Source organism: Oncorhynchus tshawytscha, linkage group LG12 (genome assembly GCF_018296145.1).
Source record: "Oncorhynchus tshawytscha isolate Ot180627B linkage group LG12, Otsh_v2.0, whole genome shotgun sequence".
In the NCBI taxonomy this organism is placed as follows: domain Eukaryota; kingdom Metazoa; phylum Chordata; class Actinopteri; order Salmoniformes; family Salmonidae; genus Oncorhynchus; species Oncorhynchus tshawytscha.
In genome coordinates, this window is record NC_056440.1 from 33,783,553 (window position 1) to 33,808,430 (window position 24,878).

Genomic DNA, 24,878 nt, shown 5'->3' on the forward strand with positions numbered 1-24,878 from the left:
ACACAAAGACATTCAGAGACTTGTCCCGAAGCCACTCCTGCATTGTCTTGGCTGTGTGCTTAGGGTTGTTGGCCTGTTGGAAGGTGAACCTTTGCCCCAGTCTGAGGTCCTGAGCGCTCTGGAGCAGGTTTTCATCAAGGATCTCTCTGTACTTACCTTTCCAAATCATGTCCAATCAATTGAATGTACCACAGGTGGACTCCAATTAAGTTGTAGAAACATCAAGGATGATTTATGGAAACAGGATGCACCCGAGCTCAATTTCAAGTCTCATACCAAAGGGTCTGAATACTTATGTAAATAAGGTATTTCTGTTTAAATATTTAATGCATTTGCAAAAATGTCAAAAAATATTTTTTCACTTTGTCCTTATGGGGTATTGTGTGTAAATTGATGAGAAACAAATATTATTTAATCAATTTCAGAATAAGGCTGTAATGTAACAAAATGTAGAAAAGTCAAGGGGTCTGAATACTTTCTGAATGCACTGTAATGAAAACCAGCTTGATAGCATTTTAGGGACAGTAACTGAGATGATAAATGATCATGTTTCCTTGTCAAAGTGGGCAGGTGGAGCTGTGAATGAGGCTGAGGGGTGGAGGGCTACTCTCTCACGCCCCAGGTGATTGGTGGAGAGTGACATCCCTAATTGTGGGACCTCTTCAGAGAAGCGACCTTGGGAGGCAGACAGAACTCATTCACACACACACGCACATTCTCTCTATCGCACACACACTAAAATACAGTTGTTCTTTCCTTTTTCTCTCATCTCTGCTATCGCTCAAAACAAAAGTGCTGCTCGACACTGAATGAATCCCTGAGAAGACACACCCCACATCTATTCCATGAAATTACGTGTGTTCCCAGTGGGACCAATGCCAGCCACAGTGCCACCCCATTAAAGCTATGTCCCCTAAAAATCAACTTACCAACCAAACGAGGTTGTACCCTAATTCAGTAAGTACAAATGAAACACTGACATCATACCCCTTAATTATTCGCAGGGTGGTATTTATTGTCATGAATATTGTTCTGGAGGCATCTCTGCAGAGTGTTCACTAGCTGGCACAGCCACAATTTTAAACCTTATCCTAACCTTAACCACACTGCTAACCTTAATGCCTAACCCTAACCTTAAATTAAGACCAAAATATACCTTTTTGTTTTCATTCATATTTGCACCCGGAACATGTAGCGGGAATCGCCCACTTCTGCAGCCTCCAGGGAAAGATTCATGACAAACGTCAAACCGCTAATTATTCAACCCCTTTAACACAAACTGTAATACCAGGAATCCTCTGATTTCTCACAAGTGATGAACACTAACACATTGACCACTAATAAAACAAGCATTTCTAAATCCACTAAAACTGACCAATAGGCTTTCCCCTAATTGTCATATCCCATGTTGATTCCACCTACACACTTAGACTGTTTCCTATTCATATCATCCGCACACTATATGTCCCCTACAAATAAACACAACTAATACACACAGTCTCCTAATCAACTTCCCCAGCACACGAACACAATGTGTCTTCCCTTGCATATTAGCACCAAACACTACTAGCACGAACACTACAGTCCCTAAAGTCTTCACTACCACACTACACAAACACTAGTGTCCTCCAATCATTTCAACTCCAGAGCACAGGAATCTTATAGAACATCCCTCCAGATCCTCTCCGAACATGCTAAAGCTAGTCTACAGTACATCCTCTGACTGCTAGCATTCTATTTGGTCCTGCTGGAATACTCTGCATCCTTCTTCTTCTTGGGTCTAGATATAGCAGAGATCCATGTAGAGCACTGCAGAGCAGCTGAGCCGTGACACAGAGGCATGTTATGATCATCATTCCCCCAGCAGCACAGTGCTTCTGCAGCAACATCAGCAGCAGTAGAAAAAACGCCAGTATAGTGCAGCCTGTAGAGAAAAACAGAGGGGGCTTGACAGTACCTCACGAGCTGCAGTCCTGTCGCTTTATTGGCCTGTTGTAGGAGCAGAGGCAGCAGTGTCCTACTGTGTCAGACCATCAGCAGGTGGTAGAACCAAGACGATGGCCGTGGCAGGGAAGCGGGTGGTTGGTCAGGCTGTGTGTGTCCGCTGCAGCTTAAAATGTTTCATCAGCGCTGCGCGGCAGCAGAGAGCGGCACAGCCAGGCAGCATGGAGAGAGACAGCCAGAGAGCATCATTCGGCTCACACTACCGTGGCTGTGCAGCAGAGCACACACATCTACACGCCCCCCCTTGCTCCCTCTCTCGCTCTTTCTCACACACACGCTTACTCACACAGACACAGGCACGCAGGGGTGCAGAGGCAGTGCAGTACACAGCAGGACTCTCTCTAGGATGGCTCTCAGTCACTGCCTTAAATCACTGTCATTTCTCTCTCTTCCTCTTTACTCTCTCCAATTACAGAGAGTGGATATGTCCATATGTCCTTTTAGCACCCCCCCCACACACACACACACAGCCAGCCAATCTCCCCACAGCTGATGAGAAGCCATGATTGAAGGTGACAAGGTCAAATGAGGTTCTGTTTGGCTGTGGCCTCCCCCTGCTCATTCCTCCCTGCTCTGTTGCAGTCTTTCTCCATGATTGTTTTTGTAAACTGACACTGGGACTCTGCCCAGGCACCTCATGGGTCATTATTCTAAAGAGGATACCCCAAGGCCCAACCAGGCAAACCCTCTCTCACTGCACAGTGGACACGACCAATCGGCTACCCCAAACAAGAGCAAGAACATTACCATCCAATCCCAGATGGGGAAATCAAGCGCAGAAGGGTATTAAAGGAGATTATTTGTGCCGTCCTGGGTTCTTCCCCTATTGGGAGATAGAGGGAAGAGGAGGAGAAAACACATGCTGAAGCTGCCACCTCTGGCTGGCTATGGTACTGCGCACTAGAGAGGAAGGGAGGGAATGAACAGAGCCCAAAACAGATAGTATGCTCTCTCCTCTGCTCGGCTGCCTAGCAACCACAGCAGCTCTTTTTCTCTGTTTAGTGCCCTCCCACCCTTCCTCTAGCAGGACCCTCTCTGCAATCCCAATTGACAGTCTCCATTGCACAACTGCTGCTTAACGCTCTGGCACTATGACCTCACACATGATCGAATCAAATTTCATTGGTCACATACACGTGATTAGCAGATGTTATTTCGGGTGTAGCAAAATGCTTCTAGCTCCGACAGTGCAGTAATATCTAACAAGTAATATCTAACAAATTACACAACAAAGTAGGAATTAATTAAGACTATATACTGTACATATGGACGAGCGATGTCAGAGCGGAACGGACTAAGATACAGTAGAATAGTATAGAAAAACAGTATATACATTTGAGATGAGTAATGCAAGATATGTAAGCATTATTAAGTGAATGAGATACCATAGAATAGTATAGAAAACAGTATATATAATATACTAGAATATAAGTATATATATAACAGTATATATATGGGGCAGCAGATAGCCTAGCTGTTAAAGTGTTGGACTAGTAACCAAAAGGTTGCAAGATCGAATCTCCGAGCTGACGTTCTGCCCCTGTTCCTAGGCCGTCATTGAAAATAAGAATTAGTTCTTAACTGACTTGCCTAGTAAAATAAAGGTTAAAAAAATAAATTATAATAGACATGAGGTGAGTAATGCCAGATGTAAACATTAAGTGACTAAGATACTATAGAATAGTATAGAATACAGTATATACATATGAGATGAGTAATGCCAGATATGGAAACATTATTAAAGTGACTAGTGTCCCATTCCTTAGTGTCGAGTGATTCCTAGTCTATGCCTGTTGGCAATAGCCTCTAAAGTGTTAGTGATGGCTGTTTAACAGTCTGATGGCCTTGACATAGAAGCTGTTTTTCAGTCTCTCGGTCCCTGCTTTGATGCACCGAAGGGACAGCATTGGAGAAGGCGTACACATCACAGACAAACTGAAATGGTCCACCCACACAGACAGTGTGGTAAAGAAGGTGCAACAGCGCCTCTTCAACCTCAGGAGGCTGAAGAAATTTGTCTTGTCACCCAAAACCCTGACAAATTTTACAGATGCACAATCGAGAGCATCCTGTTGGGCTGTATCACCGCCTGGTATGGCAACTGCACCGCACTCAACCGCAAGGCTCTCCAGAGGGTGGTGCGGTCTGCACAACGCATCACCGGGGGCAAACTACCTGCCCTCCATGATACCTACAGCACCCGATGTCACAGGAAGGCCAAAAATAATTGGCAGAAAACAGTGGGACCCTGGACTCAACTATGCACGAAAACACAGGAACTGGGCTTCAGAAAAATGGCAGCAGCTGCTCTGGCTGATGAGTCAAAATTTGAAATATTTGCCTTGTAGCAGAAGTCAGTTTGTTCACCGAAGGGCTGGAGAGCAGTACACGAATGAGTGTCTGCAGGCACAGTGAAGCATGGTGGAAGTTCCTTGCAAGTTTGGGGCTGCATTTCTGCAAATAGAGCAGGGGATTTGGTCAGAATTAATGGTCTCCTCAATGCTGAGAAGTACAGGCAGATACTTATCCATCGTGCAATACCATCAGGGAGGCATCTGATTGGCCCCAAATGTATTCTGCAGCATGACAATGACCCCAAACATACAATGAAAGTCATTAGGAAAAATCTCTGAAACTGGAAACACTTATCTCCCTCACTAGCATTAAGCAGCTGTCAGAGCAGCTCACAGATTACTGCACCTGTACATAGCCCACCTATAATTTAGCCCAAACTACCTCTTTCCCTACTGTATTTATTTTATTTTATTTATTTATTTAGCTCCTTTGCACCCCATTATTTTTATTTCTACTTTGCACATTCTTCCACTGCAAATCTACCATTCCAGTGTTTTACTTGCTATATTGTATTTACTTTGCCACAATGGCCTTTTTTTGCCTTTACCTCCCTTATCTCACCTCATTTGCTCACATCGTATATAGACTTGTTTCTACTGTATTATTGACTGTATGTTTGTTTTACTCCATGTGTAACTCTGTGTCGTTGTATGTGTCAAACTGCTTTGCTTTATCTTGGCCAGGTCGCAATTGTAAATGAGAACTTGTTCTCAACTTGCCTACCTGGTTAAATAAAGGTGAAATTTTAATTAAAAATTAAAAAAGGAACTATCTTCAGCGTAAAGAAGAACAAAGAGTCCTGGGAGTGATGGTACGGCCCCCACAGAGCCCTGATCTCAACATCATCGAGTCTGTCTAGGATTACATGAAGAGAGAGAAGCTTCTGAGGCTGCCTTAATCCACAGAAGAACTGTGGTTAGTTCTCCAAGATGTTTGGGCCAACATACTTGCCGGGTTCCTTCAAAAACTGTGTGCAAGTATACCTAGCAGAATTGATGCTGCTTTGAAGGCAAAGGGTGGTCACACCAAATTTTGATTTGATGTAGATTTTTCTTCTGTTTACTCACTTTACATTTTATTAATTGATAAATACAAACTATTAACATTGAAATAATTCTTACTTTACAGCATTTTTTCACACCTGCCTAAAACTTTTGCACAATACTGTGTCGTGTCTGAGCCGTTGAATTGCGACTCCACTTTATCTTCTCTATAGTGACGTTTAGCTGGTTTGATTGCCTTGCGGAGTGAATAACTACACAGTTTATATTCTGCCATATCACCAGTCGCCTTGCCATTCTTAAATGCGGTGGTTTGGCTTTCAGTTTCACATGAATGCTACCATCTATCCACAGTTTCTGGTTAGGGTAGGTTTTAATAGTTACAGTGGGTACTACATCTCCTATACACTTCCTTATAAACTCAGTCACAGTATCCATGAAAGCGTCTAGATTATTTTTGCACGCTACCCAGAACATATCCCAGTCCATGTGATCAAAACAATCCTGAAGCGTGGATTCCGATTGGTCAGACCAGCGTTGAATAGTACGAAGCACGGGCACTTCCTCTTTGAGTTTCTGCCTATAGGACCAGAGGAGCAAGATGAAATCGTGGTCAGATTTTCCGAAAGGAGGGCGGGGGAGGGCCTTATAAGCATCCCGGAAGTTTGAATAGCAATGGTCGAGAGTCATAGTAGCGCGAGTGGGACAGTCAATATGTTGATAGAATTTCGGCAGCCTAGTCCTCAGATTTGCTTTGTTAAAATCCCCAGCTACAATAAATGCAACCTCAGGATGTGTGGTTTCCAGTTTGCATAAAGTCCAGTGAAGTTCTTTGAGGGCCGTCGAGATTTCGGGTTGAGGTTGGATGTAAACGGCCGTGGTGATGACGGAGAAGAATTGATTTAGCTGCAGGCAGACTCACACCTGGTCATTACAATGCACATTACAGGCCACCTCCAATCTGACTTTGAAGTATTTTCCCTCATTACAATTCAGATTGTTATCTGAAACTTACCTTATGACTTGTCATATTGAAATGCCCAGTGCTTTCTGGTCTCATCTTCAGTTGCATATAGTCATAGGTCAGGTGCATTTGGTTTCTTCCAGTTGCTGTTCTGCTCCTCCTGGCACAATGGCCTTCTGCATTATGTAACTTTCCCCTTTGGCTGTCAGGGTTTACCAGAATTGGACCCAGAAGCAGACCAGGACAAGGTGAGTAAGAAGATGGTGAGTATTTATTAATTAATGAGAACGTGGAGGTAGATAGTTCCGGGTGGAGGAGCGGGCAGCGGAGGTGGGTTGATGGGAGTGGATAGGCAGATTCAATGGATAACAACACACTGGCGACGAGCAGACATGGATGGGGTATGGGTTCCGGGTGAATGGCTGTAGACAAAACAAACGGCGGTAAGTTAAAGGCAAGCAAGACGTACAAAACAATAAAACAAAACAAACTCTATAAACTGGAGGCTGGTTCGTGGGCACAACATACTGTTCATGGCTAACGATCCGGCAGGGAATGGATGTCAGGTCAGAGCTTTTGAAGGGGAGAGGTGATGATCAGGACAGGTGTGCAGATTACTGATGGGATACAGGTGCGGGTGAACATGATCTCCCAACAAGCTAATTCGCCCGGCAACCAGACAGGGTGCGCTCCAGGACACCGGAAACACACTCCAGGACAGAAACACAGGCAAACACAGACTCAGGAAGCGGGATTCGTGACATTTGGCTATTGCCATTCAATTCTGAATGTTGTGTTTTTCATGTTCACCCTCTTCAATCCTTGGCAAGAAAAACATCAGAAAAAGGCACAATAAAGGCACAATAAAGAAACTATTAAGTTTCTCAACAGCACGGACACTGTCACGTCCTGAACAGAGAGTCCTTATTTTCTATGTCAGGGCGTGACTGGGGGGTTAGTCTAGTTTATATTTTCTATGTGGGGTTCTAGATTTGTTTTCTATGTTGGTATTAGGTATGATTCCCAATTAGAGGCAGCTGGCTATCGTTGTCTCTAATGGGGATCATATTTAAGTAGCATTTTTCCACCTGTGTTTTGTGGGATATTGTTTATGGGTAGTTATATGTCAGCACTCCATTGGCGTCGCGTTTCGTTCTTGCTTTATTGTTTTGTGCGTTTCACTAAATAAAGATGTGGAACCCAGATCCTTATTCCAGCGAACGTAACAGAATATCCCATCAAACCAGGACCAAGCAGCGTGCCTAAAGAGGGAAGGATTTCTGGACATGGGAAGAAGTGATGGGGAGATGTGAAACCCTTCCTTGGCGACAGACGGAAGGAGATAATGGAGGAGAGCGACGATGACAGGGTTCGTGGCTACAGAAAGCCCAAGGACAATCCCAAGTTTTTTTTGGGGGGGGGCACATGGAGCTGGCGGATGAGCAGAGGGAAGAGCCAGAGACTGTCAGGGAGGCAATGGCGAAGTTGGGAGAGAGTGAGATGAGAGGGATGTTGTGCAAGTGTGTTCTGCTCAACATCCGTACGTTATGTGCCTGCTCCTCGCACTCTCCCTGAAGTGCGTGTTCCCCAGTCCGGTATGTCCTGTGCCTGCTCCTCGCACTCTCCCTCAAGTGTGCCTTCCAAGTCCGGTACGTCCTGTGTCTGCTCCTCGCACTCGCTCTGAGGTGCGTGTCACCAGTCTGGTGCCACCTGTGCCGTCCCCACGCATTAGGCCTCCAGTGCGCTTCCCTAGTCCAGAGCTTCAGGCGCCGGTCCCCAGTCCAGAGCTTCCGGCGCCGGTTTCCAGTCCGGAACCTCCTGAGACAGTCCACGGTCCGGAATCTCCTGCGACGGTCCACTGTCCGTAACCTCCTGCGACGGTCCACTGTCTGTAACCTCCTGCGACGGTCCACGGTCCAGAACCTCCAGCTCTAGGGCAGGAGACTTCCTCTGCACCGATGCCCAGTCCAAGCACGGCGTCCAGTCCCGCTCCATGGCAGGAGTCTTCCTCTGCACCGATGTCCAGGCCAGAGCCAGTGTCCAGTCCCGCTCCATGGCAGGAACCTTCCTCGGCATCTAGGTCCAGTCCAGGCACAGTGTTCAGCCTGGGTCCATGGCTGGATCCGCAGGGTGAGCGGGTTCTTCAGCCCGCACCAGAGCCGCCCCCGATGCTGGCGGATCCGCGGGATGAGAGGGTTCTTCGTCCTGCACCAGAGCCGCCACCGACACTAGACACCGCCCCTAACCCCCCCTTTTGGTTTCAGGTTTTGCGGCCGGGGTCCGCACCTTTGGGGATATTGTTTATGGGTAATTATATGTCAGCACTTCATTGTCGTCACGTTTCGTTCTTGCTTTATTGTTTTGTGCGTTTCACTGAATAAAGATGTGGAACCCAGATCACACTGCACGTTGGTCCGATCATTATTCCAGCAAACGTGACAGACACATTCACATTCTCCTTGTCTAGCAGACGAAGGCCCTTGTGCAAGTCTCTGCACCTTCCCCAACTTTGTCACAGCTAGTTGAATTGTTCTTGGTGAGTTCAATATTTGTTTAATTATTTCATCGCAAATCCACATGACCAGAGAGCAAGTATGATGGGATGGCAAAATACAATATTCTACCCAATAAGCATCATTGAGTAAGCGTGATGTGGCAACTAAGTGTTTAGTTTTCTGAACACAAGAAAAATATGATTCAGATTGTTCCTGTACCAAAGGACATCTACAACGTGCAGTCTAACGAATCTGATTGACATACTGTGAATGTAAAAACATAGATGGTCAGACAGACCATCTTTAGAGTTCATAAGATCACTTCTCATTTCAATAAACTGGCAACCACATCTGGTGTATGGCATTTGTATACTTTAGCTTGTGTAGAAGTTCACTGACATTTGGCTTTGGTTCCACCTCTGAAGTTTCCATTTACCCATTTAAAGGCAGAAGTATAAACCCTCTGGGGACCTGCCTCCACTTCCTTCACTAATCCTGTTTGCCTGATGACACAAAAGTCAAGCACTTTGTGCAGACTGCTCATTCCAGAAGTAAACATCACATCCTTTTCTCTCCATTTTCTCTTCAGCAATTTGCATTTTCAACAGTTTTTGTTTCCTCAGTAAATGGAAAATAAACAAGTTCCATAATAGAAATACAGTTTTTCATAATCGAGGGCAGGTTATAAATCCAATAGGGTAATGGTATTTGGTTTAAATATCATAGCATAAAATCCCTTGGATTCTACACAATTTGCCATGGGCAGAGATTTAATTCTACAGTATTAAAGCTAATTTCCTGCAATTCCACAAATTTTTTCCATGGCTTTTGCCGTGTTCTTATTGTATCTGAGTGACTCAAACATGGGGGCCCCATGCCATGACACTTGGGGAATTTTAGATTGTCAGGGACAGTCTAGTTTTTATTTTGGTGATTGTTAGTTCTCAAAGCTGATCTTATTTGAAAAAGATATAGCTCCATTTCCTTTATATCTGGTTTTAGTTGTTTAGGTTGACCTTGAAAATGTTTTACCATCCCAAAGATTATTTTCAAAAATATATACACTACCGTTCAGAATTTTGGGGTCACTTACAATTGTCCTTGTTTTTGAAAGAAAAGCAAAAATAACATTAAAATAACAACAAATTGATCAGAAATACAGTGTAGACATTGTTAATGTTGTGAATGAATATTGTATTTTTTTATGGAATATCTACATAGGCGTACAGAGGCCCATCAGCAACCATCACTCCTACGTTCCAATGGCACGTTGTGTTAGCTAATCCAAGTTTATCATTTTAAAAGGCTAATTGATCATTAGAAAACCCTTTTGCAATTATGTTAGCACAGCTGAAAACTGTTGCTCTGATTAAAGAAGCAATAAAACTGGCCTTCTGTAGACTAGTTGAGTATCTGGATCGTCAGAATTTGTGGGTTCGATTACAGGCTCAAAATGGCCAGAAACAAAGACTTTCTTCTGAAACTTCTTGTTCTGGGAAATTAAGGCTATTCCATGTGAAAAATTGACAAGAAACTGAAGATCTCGTACACCCCTGTGTATTACTCCCTTCACAAAACAGAGCAAACTGGCCCTAACCAGAATAGAAAGAGTGCGAGGACCCGGTGTACAACTGAGCAAGAGGACAAGTACATTAGAGTGTCTAGTTTGAGAAACAGACACCTCACAAGTCCTCAACTGGCAGCTTCATTAAATAGTACCCGCAAATCACCAGTCTCAACGTAAACAATGAAGAGGCAACTCTGGGATGCTGGCCTTCATTTGAACAAAAACACTCCAGGACTATTCACAGTTCTAAAAGAAACAGTACTGCCATATAGGAGAAATGCCTTTCAGCATATACTTTCCAAGAGAATCTTAGCTAGAACACATAATTTCTCAAGATATCAACAATTGCTTCAATAAAAGTCCAAAGAATACATCAGAAAATAAGATAGCTAAGAAGCTAAGTTATGATACATCACTATCCATCACATCCACAACCGTTATGGATGTTAGAGATATAACGCTGAAAAAGGTCACTGACAAAAAGAGAGAAACAAATTATAGACAATATAAAACCTTGATGAAATTTTACTTTACAGAGAAAGTTTCAAGATGATCTGATGTAAAGGTGCAATTTTTACCCCCCCAAAATGTAAAACCTTATGGATGTTACATTGCCTGTCCCAGTCACCCCCTATCTTTACAAGACTGTAGAACATGCAAACAAAACTCAAGACACTTCAATTTGGTCTGTAATTCTTCAATAACATTCTCATCTTCATAACTAATACTGAGATACAGCAGTGAGTGGAAAAACAAGCTCTGTGAGCCCTTTCTAAAAACCCATGAAATATGAAATTTGAAAAGCCTTTTTTTGAGAAATGGCCACCTGGTCAAAATCCATGCAATTTCCTACTTTCTACTTATTCATCCTCTCCAGCACTACCCCAACAACAACATACAGTATGTGAAAACGGCACGTTTCTATGTTTTGTAGTAAAAAAAATAGGGGAAGATATGTGTTTCCAATGTCATCATCAACCAATTAGTAGGCAATTAGTGCTTACTTGGGAAACTGACCCATTACTGTGATTCAACATCAACTAGGCTTGGGCAGTATTGTCACGCTGGTATAAAGGATTTGGAGATAGGCGCAGGGATTTTTAATGAACTCAAAACAAACACATATACAAAAACACTGGGTTGTACACAAACAAAAGAGCGAGGGTAAACCTTGTTGAACGACACGGGACGATACCCGTAATACACAATATATAAAGTACGCCGCATAACAGCTGCACCAACGCATAGGTACTCACACCACCAACGGACATGGGAACAATAACCGACAGAGGGAACAGAGGGCACATATATAACATACTGATCAGGGGAAATGGGAACCAGGTGAGTGTAATCAGACAAAACCGGGGTTGATGATAATGAATCCCGTTCAGTGAAGCCTAGAAAGCCGGTGATGTAGACCTCCGGAACTGGTGAACAGAATGAGCAGCAGTACGGGGGGGATCCGTGACAAGTAAAAGCCACGGGATGGTTTTTCAATACCGTCAAAACTATTTATTAAAAGTTTTTCAATAAATTTGAATATTTGTTGCTACTTTTTAAGCTAACACCTGCAGTCAACTTGCGCAATACGTTAGGATATAAAGAAGATTGCGTTCTTCATATCACCTGTCACATTATTTTACATTATGAAGTTTCCGTAGTTCCCCAGTACAGTTGAGCCAGCCACGCGTTTGTTTATAAATAGCACAACAGGAGAAAGCGGGAGCTGGTGAGTCCATAGCATTCTATATCTATCGGCGAGTCTCTGTTGTGCAGAGCACATGAGGTGATGAAGTTAAACTTGTATGCAATTCACTACTAAATGTTTGCCATCAGATATATTATAATTACTTTCTGCCAGAAGTCAAAGACCTCTGGAAGAGCTCATTTTATCCCTGTGCTTCCTACTAGTGTTTTTTGTTCTCCTTCGTTATTCTGCTACACATGCTGCTCTTCCTTCAGAAACGCATTCATCACAACTTTGTTTATTTGCACAATTTATAACTTTATGAGCCGGATTTGCCTGTCTTTGCAATTAGTTTGTTAGCACGTAGTTAACAGTGTCATTGTGATTTTGCTATTAGTTTGTGCTAATTGTGTTAGCATTCTGGTAATACAGGTCCAATAGGCTTTTCTTGCATTTTTAGCAAATCCTTGTGTGCTATGCCTGTAATACCGTAAATGCCAGGATAAGAGAAGGACGGTATGATAATATTAAAATCTGGATACTGCCCAAGCCTAACATCAACTTCTATCAAGTACAGTACCTTATTGTGTTAAAAAAAAAGTCAATGAAAGGTGTTGAATGTGATGTTGATGAAATGTGCAGAAGTAGTTACCTCAGACAGATAGCAGGACAGGACTCATACAGGGGATTGGTTAGTCCAACAGACAGCCCAACGATTAGTGCAATGACAGCGTGCAGTATCAACAGAACAAAGCCAAAGATGAAGAGTTTCTGCCAAGGACAGAAACAAAGTGGTTAGATTAGGTTTATAGTGCATGACCCAAAACACTACACTGATTTTAGTGAAAACAATATTCTGTCAATGCCTGTGGATTTGGGACATTTTGACATTCAATTTAGACATTAGATATTAGTGATGGGGGAAAAAAATTGATAGTTACATATCAGGGTATTATTACGTGTCTATAGTGAGCAATAAAATCATAGTATTGAATCACAAATTGTCACGAATATCACCGAAGGTGGCTCCCCTTCCCATTCGGATGGCGCTCGGCGGTCGTCGTTGCCGGTCTACTAGCTGCTACCGATCCCTTTTCCTTTTGTTTGGTCTAATTGGTTTCACCTGTTCCTTGTTTGCGGTTTTGGGTTGGGGTTATTTAAGTTCAGTTAGCCTGCCTGTGTTCGTGCTTGTTTGGGGTTTTGGGTTGGGGTTATTTAAGTTCAGTTAGCCTGCCTGTGTTCGTGCTTGTTTGGGGTTTTGGGTTGGGGTTATTTAAATTCAGTTAGCCCGCCTGTGTTCGTGCTTGTTTGGGGTTTTGGGTTGGGGTTATTTAAGTTCAGTTAGCCCGCCTGTGTTCGGGCTTGTTTGCTGTCTTTGGTCCAGGAGTGTTACTCAAAATCAAATCAAATCATATCAAATCGAATCAAATTTATTTATATAGCCCTTCGTACATCAGCTGATATCTCAAAGTGCTGTACAGAAACCCAGCCTAAAACCCCAAACAGCAAGCAATGCAGGTGTAGAAGCACGGTGGCTAGGAAAAACTCCCTAGAAAGGCCAAAACCTAGGAAGAAACCTAGAGAGGAACCAGGCTATATGGGGTGGCCAGTACTCTTATGGCTGTGCCGGGTGGAGATTATAACAGAACATGGCCAAGATGTTCAAATGTTCAAAATGACCAGCATGGTCCAATAATAATAAGGCAGAACAGTTGAAACTGGAGCAGCAGCACGGCCAGGTGGACTGGGGACAGCAAGGAGTCATCATGTCAGGTAGTCCTGAGGCATGGTCCTAGGGCTCAGGTCCTCCGAGAGAGAGAAAGAAAGAAAGAGAGAATTAGAGAGAGCACACTTAAAATCACACAGGACACCGAATAGGACAGGAGAAGTACTCCAGATATAACAAACTGACCCTAGCCCCCCGACACATAAACTATTGCAGCATAAATACTGGAGGCTGAGACAGGAGGGGTCAGGAGAGACTGTGGCCCCATCCGAGGACACCCCCGGACAGGGCCAAACAGGAAGGATATAACCCCACCCACTTTGCCAAAGCACAGCCCCCACACCACTAGAGGGATATCTTCAACCACCAACTTACCATCCTGAGACAAGGCTGAGTATAGCCCACAAAGATCTCCGCCACGGCACAACCCAAGGGCGCCAACCCAGACAGGATGATCACATCAGTGACTCAACCCACTCAGGTGACGCACCCCTCCCAGGGACGGTATGAGAGAGCCCCAGTAAGCCAGTGACTCAGCCCCTGTAATAGGGTTAGAGGCAGAGAATCCCAGTGGAAAGAAGGGAACCGGCCAGGCAGAGACAGCAAGGGCGGTTCGTTGCTCCAGAGCCTTTCCGTTCACCTTCCCACTCCTGGGCCAGACTACACTCAATCATATGACCCACTGAAGAGATGAGTCTTCAGTAAAGACTTAAAGGTTGAGACCGAGTTTGCGTCTCTGACATGGGTAGGCAGACCGTTCCATAAAAATGGAACTCTATAGGAGAAAGCCATGCCTCCAGCTGTTTGCTTAGAAATTCTAGGGACAATTAGGAGGCCTGTGTCTTGTGACCGTAGCGTACGTGTAGGTATGTACGGCAGGACCAAATCAGAGAGATAGGTAGGAGCAAGCCCATGTAGTTAGCAGTAAAACCTTGAAATCAGCCCTTGCTTTGACAGGAAGCCAGTGTAAGGAGGCTAGCACTGGAGTAATATGATCAAATTTGTTGGTTCTAGTCAGGATTCTAGCAGCCGTATTTAGCACAAACTGAAGTTTATTTAGTGCTTTATCCAGGTAGCCGGAAAGTAGAGCATTGCAGTAGTCTAACCTAGAAGTGACAAAAGCATGGATTAATTTTTCTGCATAATTTTTGGACAGAAAGTTTCTGATTTTTGCAATGTTACGTAGATGGAAAAAAGCTGTCCTTGAAATGGTCTTGATATGTTCTTCAAAAGAGAGATCAGGGTCCAGAGTAACTCCGAGGTCCTTCACAGTTTTATTTGAGACGACTGTACAACCATTAAGATTAATTGTCAGATTCAACAGAAGATCTCTTTGTTTCTTGGGACCTAGAACAAGCATCTCTGTTTTGTCCGAGTTTAAAAGTAGAAGGTTTGCAGCCATCCACTTCCTTATGTCTGAAACACATGCTTCTAGCGAGGGCAATTTTGGGGCTTCACCATGTTTCATTGAAATGTACAGCTGTGTGTCATCCGCATAGTTAAAATATATAGTGAAAACAATAGTGGTCCTAAAACGGAACCTTGAGGAACACCGAAATTTACAGTTGATTTGTCAGAGGACAAACCATTCACAGAGACAAACTGATATCTTTCCGACAGATAATATCTAAACCAGGCCAGAACTTGTCCGTGTAGACCAATTTGGGTTTCCAATCTCTCCAAAAGAATGTGGTGATCGATGGTATCAAAAGCAGCACTAAGGTCTAGGAGCACGAGGACAGATGCAGAGCCTCGGTCTGATGCCATTAAAAGGGTCATTTACCACCTTCACAAGTGCAGTCTCAGTGCTACGATGGGGTCTAAAACCAGACTGAAGCATTTCGTATACATTGTTTGTCTTCAGGAAGGCAGTGAGTTGCTGCGCAACAGCCTTTTCAAAAAATGTTGAGAGGAATGGAAGATTCGATATAGGCCAATAGTTTTTATATTTTCTGGGTCAAGGTTTGGCTTTTTCAAGAGAGGCTTTATGACTGCCACTTTTAGTGAGTTTGGTACACATCCGGTGGATAGAGAGCCGTTTATTATGTTCAACATAGGAGGGCCAAGCACAGGAAGCAGCTCTTTCAGTAGTTTAGTTGGAATAGGGTCCAGTATGCAGCTTGAAGGTTTAGAGGCCATGATTATTTTCATAATTGTGTCAAGAGATATAGTACTAAGGTCCTAGGTCCTGGCAGAGTTGTGCAGACTGTCTTTTGGATTTTCCGCTGTACAGCGTATGTACCAGTGTATTACATTTTGGAGTTTTTTACCCTCTTTGTGCGCTGTGATTTAATGGAATAAAGTGTTTTTTCCGAATCCTCTGCTCTCTGCACCTGACTCCACACCCATCACTCTTCGAAGCCTGACACAAATATCATATCGGCACCTAAGTATCGCGATAATATCGTCATATCGTGAGGTCCTTGGCAATTCCCAGCCCTAGTAAATATGCCATGTAGACATTCTGTCTGGCATTTTAAATCTTATCAGTATATAATACTGAAATAATATTCTTCTTCTGACCAAACCATTCAGAGCTATTGCATTGGTTAAAAGAGTCTTAACTTGAGCAGTATTATATAGTATTATTAGTAGATACACCATGTGACCTTCCGTTTGGGGAAATGGAGACTTACCCTCTGGGATTTTTTTTTCTAGTATCTCAGCTTTTTTGGTCTCCTCTTTGGCACGGCCTATGTACTTGGCTGCGTTGGAGACATTCTTCTCTATGTTGTTGACCATATCCCCCTTTTAGACAACACCACATGAGTTCCATATAGTTTTGACAAAAAAACAGAACTAATAATATTCTGGACAGCTTTACAGTACTGCGCTACAATACCTGATTCTCCACCAGCATGGCCATGAACATGGCATGGAGCTCCCTGATGCTGGACTCCAGGTTGAAGATATCCTGGTGCCCTGACTCAATCTCATTCTCAGCCTGCCGCGTGATCTGAGAGTCCAAAATAATCTGAGGGAGGGGTTGGGAGACAGGACGACAGCCAATGAGACAGTATAATTAATTCAAATACATACATATGGGATGATTGGTGTTGCATTTACACAGAATATTATTTGTCTTGGAATACGTTCAAACCACCACCTGAGTTATCTTGGTATACTAGATAGTGTTGGTAGTTGTCTGATTTGTCCTAAGAAAATAATGGATATGAGGAAGTAGCACCCAACATAAGCTGGAGATTGAGGAGGAACTTAGATCAGATGTAAAAATGGATGTTCTCCAGTTCCTCAATGCTAGTCACTCTCCCAGCTAGAACCAGGAAAGAAAATACTTTCACCAGACAGGTGCTAAAGCATCAGCAGAAAACAAAAAACATATTCTCTCTTTTCTATGGGGAGAATAGTCTCTGTAGTCATAACCACAGTGTTATGATCTCGGGCGGCTATTCCTCAGAGGGAATCAACCCTCACTGCCTAACATGGTCAAACCCACAGTGGCTTACAAACAACCCAGGATCATGTAAGCCCTTCTACCCCAGTGAATACAGTATATATAACCTATGATCAACGATTACTATACAGCACAGCCATGAGCCCGCCACTGGCCATGTGACCAGCTTCTCTATAGACAGGTGTAGAGACAACACTAACACACTTCTTTTACATCTGGAGTCTGCAGTAGTAGAGATTTTCATTAGGAGTATCCTAAGGGACTGGAGAGGTTACATCTATTTTTGTCATCATCAATTATTCTCATTCAAGACAAATACTCCATATGAACAGTACATGGGTTTCTGCCATGGTTTCTTTACAGCTAGTCTCTTTAGCATCTCAAGCCAAATCCTTGACTATCATCCTATATTTTATGTGGCCTTAGTCTGATTGGTCTAATGGCCTCATTATCCATACCATGCCAATAAACAATAACATAGAGTGGAACCGGAATCGTTGTGCTATCTGACGATAGGCAATAGGCAATCATATGATAGTTTGATTGGAATTGTGAACACTGTAGCCGATGTGTTATTATTTGTGGGAAAGAAAGCTGCTTGGTGTGGTCGGTTTCCTTTCCGTGTTCCTGTCTGCCCTGCTGCTGGCCCAGTTTGTGACTCACTTATCTCCAGCTGTCTCTGGATCCTTCAATTGCTTCTCTCCCTAAACGACACTTGAGTCTCGTTGTACTGAGTCATGACATCCACAAACTTCCTGGAGAGCACTGTGTGCTGTGGGGTTAGAGAAGGTAAGGTAAAGGAGAGGATAGAGGAAAGAGAGCTTCAACCACTAGCAACAGTAAAGTGGATAAAGGCTCAAACTTTTGAAAGGGTGAGATGTCAAACAGCCATGTCAAAATATGGTGGCAGATCGGGCTGGGCGATATGGCCAAAATCTCATATCCCGATATACAGTTGAAGTCGGAAGTTTACATTCACTTAGGTTGGAGTCATTAAAACTCATTTTTCAAACACTCCACAAATTCCTTGTTAACAAACTGTAGTTTTGGCAAGTCGGTTAGGACATCTACTTTGTGCATGACACAAGTAATTTTTCCAACAATTGTTTAGTTCACTTATAATTCACTGTTTCACGATTCCAGTGGGTCAGAGGTTTACATACACTAAGTTGACTGTGCCTTTAAACAGCTTGGAAAATTCCAGAAAATGATGTCATGGCTTTAGAAGCTTCTGATAGGCTAATTAACATAATTTGAGTCAATTGGAGGTGTACCTGTGGATGTATTTCAAGGCCTACCTTCAAACTCAGTGCCTCTTTTCTTGACATCATGGGAAAATTAAAAGAAATCAGCCAAGACCTCAGATGAAAAATTGTAGACCTCCACAAGTCTGATTCTTCCTTGGGAGCAATTTCCAAATGCCTGAAGGTACCACGTTCATCTGTACAAACAATAGTACGCAAGTATAAACACCATGGTACCACGCGGCCGTCATACCGCTCAGGAAGGAAACGCGTTCTGTCTCCTAGAGATGAACATACTTTGGTGAAAAAAGTGCAAATCAATCCCAGAACAACAGCAAAGGACCATGTGAAGATGCTGGTGGAAACAGGTAACTATATCCACAGTAAAACGAGTCCTATGTCGACATAACCTGAAAGGAAGAAGCCACTTCAAAAACCTCCATAAAAAAGCCAGACTACGGTTTGCAACTGCACATGGGGACAAAGATCGTACTTTTTGGAGAAATGTCCTCTGGTCTGATGAAACAAAAATAGAACTGTTTGGCCATAATGACCATCGTTATGTTTGGAGGAAAAAGGGGGAGGCTGGCAAGCCGAAGAACACCATCCCAACCGTGGAGCACGGGGGTGGCAGCATCAAATCAAATCAAATCAAATTTTATTTGTCACATACACATGGTTAGCAGATGTTAATGCGAGTGTAGCGAAATGCTTGTGCTTCTAGTTCCGACAATGCAGTAATAACGAGCAAGTAATCTAACTAACAATTCCAAAAAAAACTACTGTCATACACAGTGTAAGGGGATAAAGAATATGTACATAAGGATATATGAATGAGTGATGGTACAGAGCAGCATAGGCAAGATACAGTAGATGATATCGAGAACAGTATATACATATGAGATAAGTATGTAAACCAAGTGGCATAGTTAAAGTGGCTAGTGATACATGTATTACATAAGGATGCAGTCGATGATATAGAGTACAGTATCAACGTATGCATATGAGATGAACAATGTAGGGTAAGTAACATTATATAAGGTAGCATTGTTTAAAGTGGCTAGTGATATATTTACATCATTTCCCATCAATTCCCATGATTAAAGTGGCTGGAGTAGAGTCAGTGTCATTGACAATGTGTTGGCAGTAGCCACTCAATGTTAGTGGTGGCTGTTTAACAGTCTGATGGCCTTGAGATAGAAGCTGTTTTTCAGTCTCTCGGTCCCAGCTTTGATGCACCTGTACTGACCTCGCCTTCTGGATGGCAGCGGGGTGAACAGGCAGTGGCTCGGGTGGTTGATGTCCTTGATGATCTTTATGGCCTTCCTGTAGCATCGGGTGGTGTAGGTGTCCTGGAGGGCAGGTAGTTTGCCCCGGTGATGCGTTGTGCAGACCTCACTACCCTCTGGAGAGCCTTACGGTTGAGGGCGGTGCAGTTGCCATACCAGGCGGTGATACAGCCCGCCAGGATGCTCTCGATTGTGCATCTGTAGAAGTTTGTGAGTGCTTTTGGTGACAAGCCGAATTTCTTCAGCCTCCTGAGGTTGAAGAGGCGCTGCTGCGCCTTCCTCACGATGCTGTCTGTGTGAGTGGACCAATTCAGTTTGTCTGTGATGTGTATGCCGAGGAACTTAAAACTTGCTACCCTCTCCACTACTGTTCCATCGATGTGGATGGGGGGTGTTCCCTCTGCTGTTTCCTGAAGTCCACAATCATCTCCTTAGTTTTGTTGACGTTGAGTGTGAGGTTATTTTCCTGACACCACACTCCGAGGGCCCTCACCTCCTCCCTGTAGGCCGTCTCGTCGTTGTTGGTAATCAAGCCTACCACTGTTGTGTCGTCCGCAAACTTGATGATTGAGTTGGAGGCGTGCATGGCCACGCAGTCGTGGGTGAACAGGGAGTACAGGAGAGGGCTCAGAACGCACCCTTGTGGGGCCCCAGTGTTGAGGATCAGCGGGGAGGAGATGTTGTTGCCTACCCTCACCACCTGGGGGCGGCCCGTCAGGAAGTCCAGTACCCAGTTGCACAGGGCGGGGTCGAGACCCAGGGTCTCGAGCTTGATGACGAGCTTGGAGGGTACTATGGTGTTGAATGCCGAGCTGTAGTCGATGAACAGCATTCTCACATAGGTATTCCTCTTGTCCAGATGGGTTAGGGCAGTGTGCAGTGTGGTTGAGATTGCATCGTCTGTGGACCTATTTGGGCGGTAAGCAAATTGGAGTGGGTCAAGGGTGTCAGGTAGGGTGGAGGTGATATGGTCCTTGACTAGTCTCTCAAAGCACTTCATGATGACGGATGTGAGTGCTACGGGGCGGTAGTCGTTTAGCTCAGTTACCTTAGCTTTCTTGGGAACAGGAACAATGGTGGCCCTCTTGAAGCATGTGGGAACAGCAGACTGGTATAGGGATTGATTGAATATGTCCGTAAACACACCGGCCAGCTGGTCTGCGCATGCTCTGAGGGCGCGGCTGGGGATGCCGTCTGGGCCTGCAGCCTTGCGAGGGTTAACACGTTTAAATCATGCTGTGGGGGTGCTTTTCTGCCGCAGGGACTGGTGCACTTCACAAAATAGATGGCTTCATAAGGGAGGAAAATTATGTGGATATATTGAAGACATCAGGCAGGAAGTTAAAGCTTGGTCGCAAATGGGTCTTCCAAATGGACATTGACCCCACGCATACTTCCAAAGATGTGGCAAAATGGCTTAAGGACAACAAAGTCAAGCTATTGGAGTGGCCATCACAAAGCCCTGACCTCAATCCCATAGAACATTTGTGGGCAGAACTGAAAAAGCGTGTGCAAGCAAAGAGGCCTACAAACCTGACTCAGTTACACCAACTCTGTCAGGGGGAATGGGCCAAAATTCACACAACTTATTGTGGTATGCTTGTGGAAGGCTCCCCGAAACGTTTGACCCATGTTAAACTATTTAAAGGCAATGCTACCAAATAATAATTTAATGTATGTAAACTTCTGACCCACTGGGAATGTGATGAAAGAAATAAAAGCTGAAATAAATCATTCTCTCTACTATTATTCTGACATTTCACATTCTTAAAATAAAGTGGTGATCCTAACTGACCTAAGACAGGGAATTTTTACTAGGATTAAATGTCAGGAATTGTGAAAAACTGAGTTAAATGTATTTGGCTAAGGTGTATATAAACTTCCGACTTCAACTGTAGGTCATTTCACTTCACGATAACGATACATATCACAATATACAAATTTTCTGTAAATTCAATGAATAAATAGTTTACATAAAATGACCACATGTAAAGGCCTATTTCTTATTACATTTTTAATTATACTCATCAAATAAAAGGTATTTGCATTTGGTACTTTGGGTAGAGTGTTAGCACCAACTCACAAAACCCCAGTTCCTCAACCGTGTAAATTGGGGCCATGTCTTTGCAGATGTAAGTTGTAACGGCAGCTGTTATCTCCTTCCATCTTCGTGATTCTTTGCCATATGCTGTGTCGGGGGCAAAAGCCTCTTGCAACGTCTGAGTTGGGGGTTTGTTTTGAGCACTCGACTGTACTTTTTTGGGTCTCATCCGTAGACTCTCTCCGTAATGTTTCACTTGATTCTTGCGTAGGTGGTAAAAGAGGTTAGTGGTGTTTGAGCCTGTTGTCAGGATCGGCCTGCGGCATTTTTTGCAGTGAACGGTTTTCTGGTCCGTGTCAGACTTTTCATACCCAAACCACGTCCATGCGACCGAAGTAGCCCCTATTTTAGGTACAGTCTCTGTGCTCTGTGTCACGTTCACTCTCCTCCATGTTTGTTTGTGTTGCAAATGTCCTTCCACACGGCACGTGTGAACGCAAAGCGACATCCAATTGACAAAAAATATTGCCGTAAAAAGTGTGATTTGCGACACAACGAAATAAAGAAAAGCGTAATATGAAACAATATATTTACACGATATATATTGACATATCGCCCAGCCCTAGTGGCAGACATGGTAAACTTATACAGGTATACAGGTACGTTAGCCTCCAATAATCTCTCTGCCCTTAATCACAACCTTTTAGAATTCGCAAAAATGTGAAGAATGAGTCTCAGGAAGACTGTTTCCTGACCTGGGTTTTTTGAATGTGGAAATCAACTGAGGCCCTGTTAGAAACATCATCCTTGGGCATGCTCTGCTCCATAGCAGCAGAGAACAGAAAGAACAGTGATTCCAGTAGCTATAATAACACCTCAGACAAATCTCCCACATCTACCTTTCTAAATCTAGCGAGCAGCATTTGGGATAGGCATTTGATCCTGTCATAATAATGACATAATGACAACAAAAAATATTTGTTTAAATGTGCTGTACGTGGTGGTGGTGATAAACTGCCATTTTAGATTAACTCTCACAGAGTTGGCATTGCTCGTGATCTCATTGGTCAACCGGTCAAGTTCATCTTTCATCTCTTCAGGATTTTGTCCTGGAAAAATATTAGCATTAATCATATCACCTGGCAACGCTTCTATAACAATAGTAACCTATTCTTCATATTTATATAGATAAGAAACACTACACCTACCACCCACTGGGCAGAAGTCAATTCCAATGACTGTTCCATGTTGGTTCAACATAATTACATTGAAATGACTAACATTCCCAGTTAGTATTATTGTGTAGCAGATGGTTGATACTGTGTTACTCTGCTGGTAATACTGATGGTGCTGTGTTGCATTATAGAGTCAACAGAGGGCCTTTGTCCATGCAGGCCTTGATTAGCTTCTCATGCCTATTCAGTCTCCACAGTGGATCAACTCTGAACAAGCACAGCGTAACTTGTCCAAGCCCTCAGTAAAATGGCCCTGCTGCTGCTAGAGAGGTCAGCCAAAGCCCACCCACAGACTGGTCTACAAAGGCTGGGCCATGGCATTGATTTCTATCCAGGCTTCCAGACACCGAGCCATCTATTTGTATTGAGTTGTGTGTTTCTTCCTGGAGGAGGGCAATGATGTTAGAGGAAGTAAGAACGTTTGTTTATTTTTGTTATTATGACTTTAGAAGTCACCACGCAAATACCAAGGCCTATATTTTGTCATGCAAAAGTTTTGAATTCAACACTTTAAATTGCATACTTTTGTAGTACAGAGAAAATAAATGTTGAAAACAAATAGGGGAGGAGCAACAGCATAGCTAGATCTCAAAACGTCTTCACTTTGGGAACGTGGCGGAATAGCCTAATACACTTTATTTATTTACCCCTTTTTCTTCCCAAATTCGTGGTATCCAATTGGCCTCATCGCTGCTACTCCCGTACGGACTCAGGAGAGGCGAAGGTCGAGAGCCGTGCCTCCTCCGAAACACAACCCAACCAAGCCGCAGTGCTTCTTGACACAATGCCCACTTAACCCGGAAGCCAGCTGCACCAATGTGTCGGAGGAAACACCATACACCTGGCGACCGTGTCAGCATGCACTCCGCCCAGTCTGCCACAGGAGTTATTAGTGCGCGATGGGACAAGGACATCCCTGCCGCCAAACTCTCCACTAACCCATACGACGCTGGGCCAATTGTGCGCCCCCCATGGGTCTCCACGGCCGGCTGCGACAGAGCTTGGACTCAAACCCAGAATCTCTAGTGGCACACCACTGCGCCACTCAGCAGGCCTGTCTGACATAGGGTTTTAATTGATGATCAACTTACTCTGATCTGGATTGGGTGCAGACAGGATCATGCTGTGCCTCTTCCTCACCTCATCCACTTCAGATTATATTTTATCAATCTGCCTCCTAACCTCTTCCACCTGAGTCATGCACATACAGTATTTTCAGTCTTATTTCAATGCACAGACACTTGCAATATTTTGCAGTAATCATCTAGTTCATCTGAAAACAAACAGTACTGACTTGCCCTTCTGAATGACATCCTCCTCTGCTTGTGTTCTGCTCTGTCAAGACAAAAGTGTGAAGACACAGTCCATTGTTAGGGAGTAAAGCCTCTTGCAAACTGCCCATAAATGTGAGGCAAATAAGTTGACAAGATAGTGAAGACAATGATATTATAATGACATGGCATATTATTAGCCTGGCTGACGCGACTCACGTGATGTCAACCAGGGTTGCATTCCCTAGACCTAGAGAATATAAAATAATACAATAGAAGGCTACATTAATGCCTGATTAGATCAGTGACATCATATTAGTAGGCTACATGTACTTATTGCGGTTAATTGACCCAACCGGCCCTTCATCGCTATGTTCGATGCGTTTTGTAATGCAAGCGCGTATCAACTCCATCGCATCTAGCTCTGGTACAAGTGGCTAGCTAACTTTGCTTGCTAGGTCTGAGTTCAACAAACATCCATTTCGATTTGGCATGACATGGGGAAAGTTTATTCTCTTTCAATCATTAGCCAAGGAAACGTAGTCCAAGTTTGCTAGCTAACTATCTGGTTGTGGCAGACAACA

General features: G+C 43.7%; 1 protein-coding gene across 1 annotated transcript; it reads right to left on the reverse strand.

Annotated features, from left to right (window-relative positions):
• Nucleotides 1-4,161: 4,161 nt before the first annotated feature.
• Nucleotides 4,162-24,168, reverse strand: LOC112264091 (syntaxin-2-like). Its single transcript, XM_024440689.2, has 6 exons — nt 24,164-24,168; nt 23,671-23,716; nt 16,642-16,773; nt 16,442-16,547; nt 12,726-12,849; nt 4,162-4,458 (listed from the first exon to the last, which is right to left on the reverse strand). The coding sequence occupies exons 1-6, from the start codon at nt 24,166-24,168 to the stop codon at nt 4,368-4,370; spliced, it is 504 nt and encodes a 167-aa protein (XP_024296457.1). The 3' UTR covers nt 4,162-4,367.
• Between the last annotated feature and the right edge of the window lie 710 nt (nt 24,169-24,878).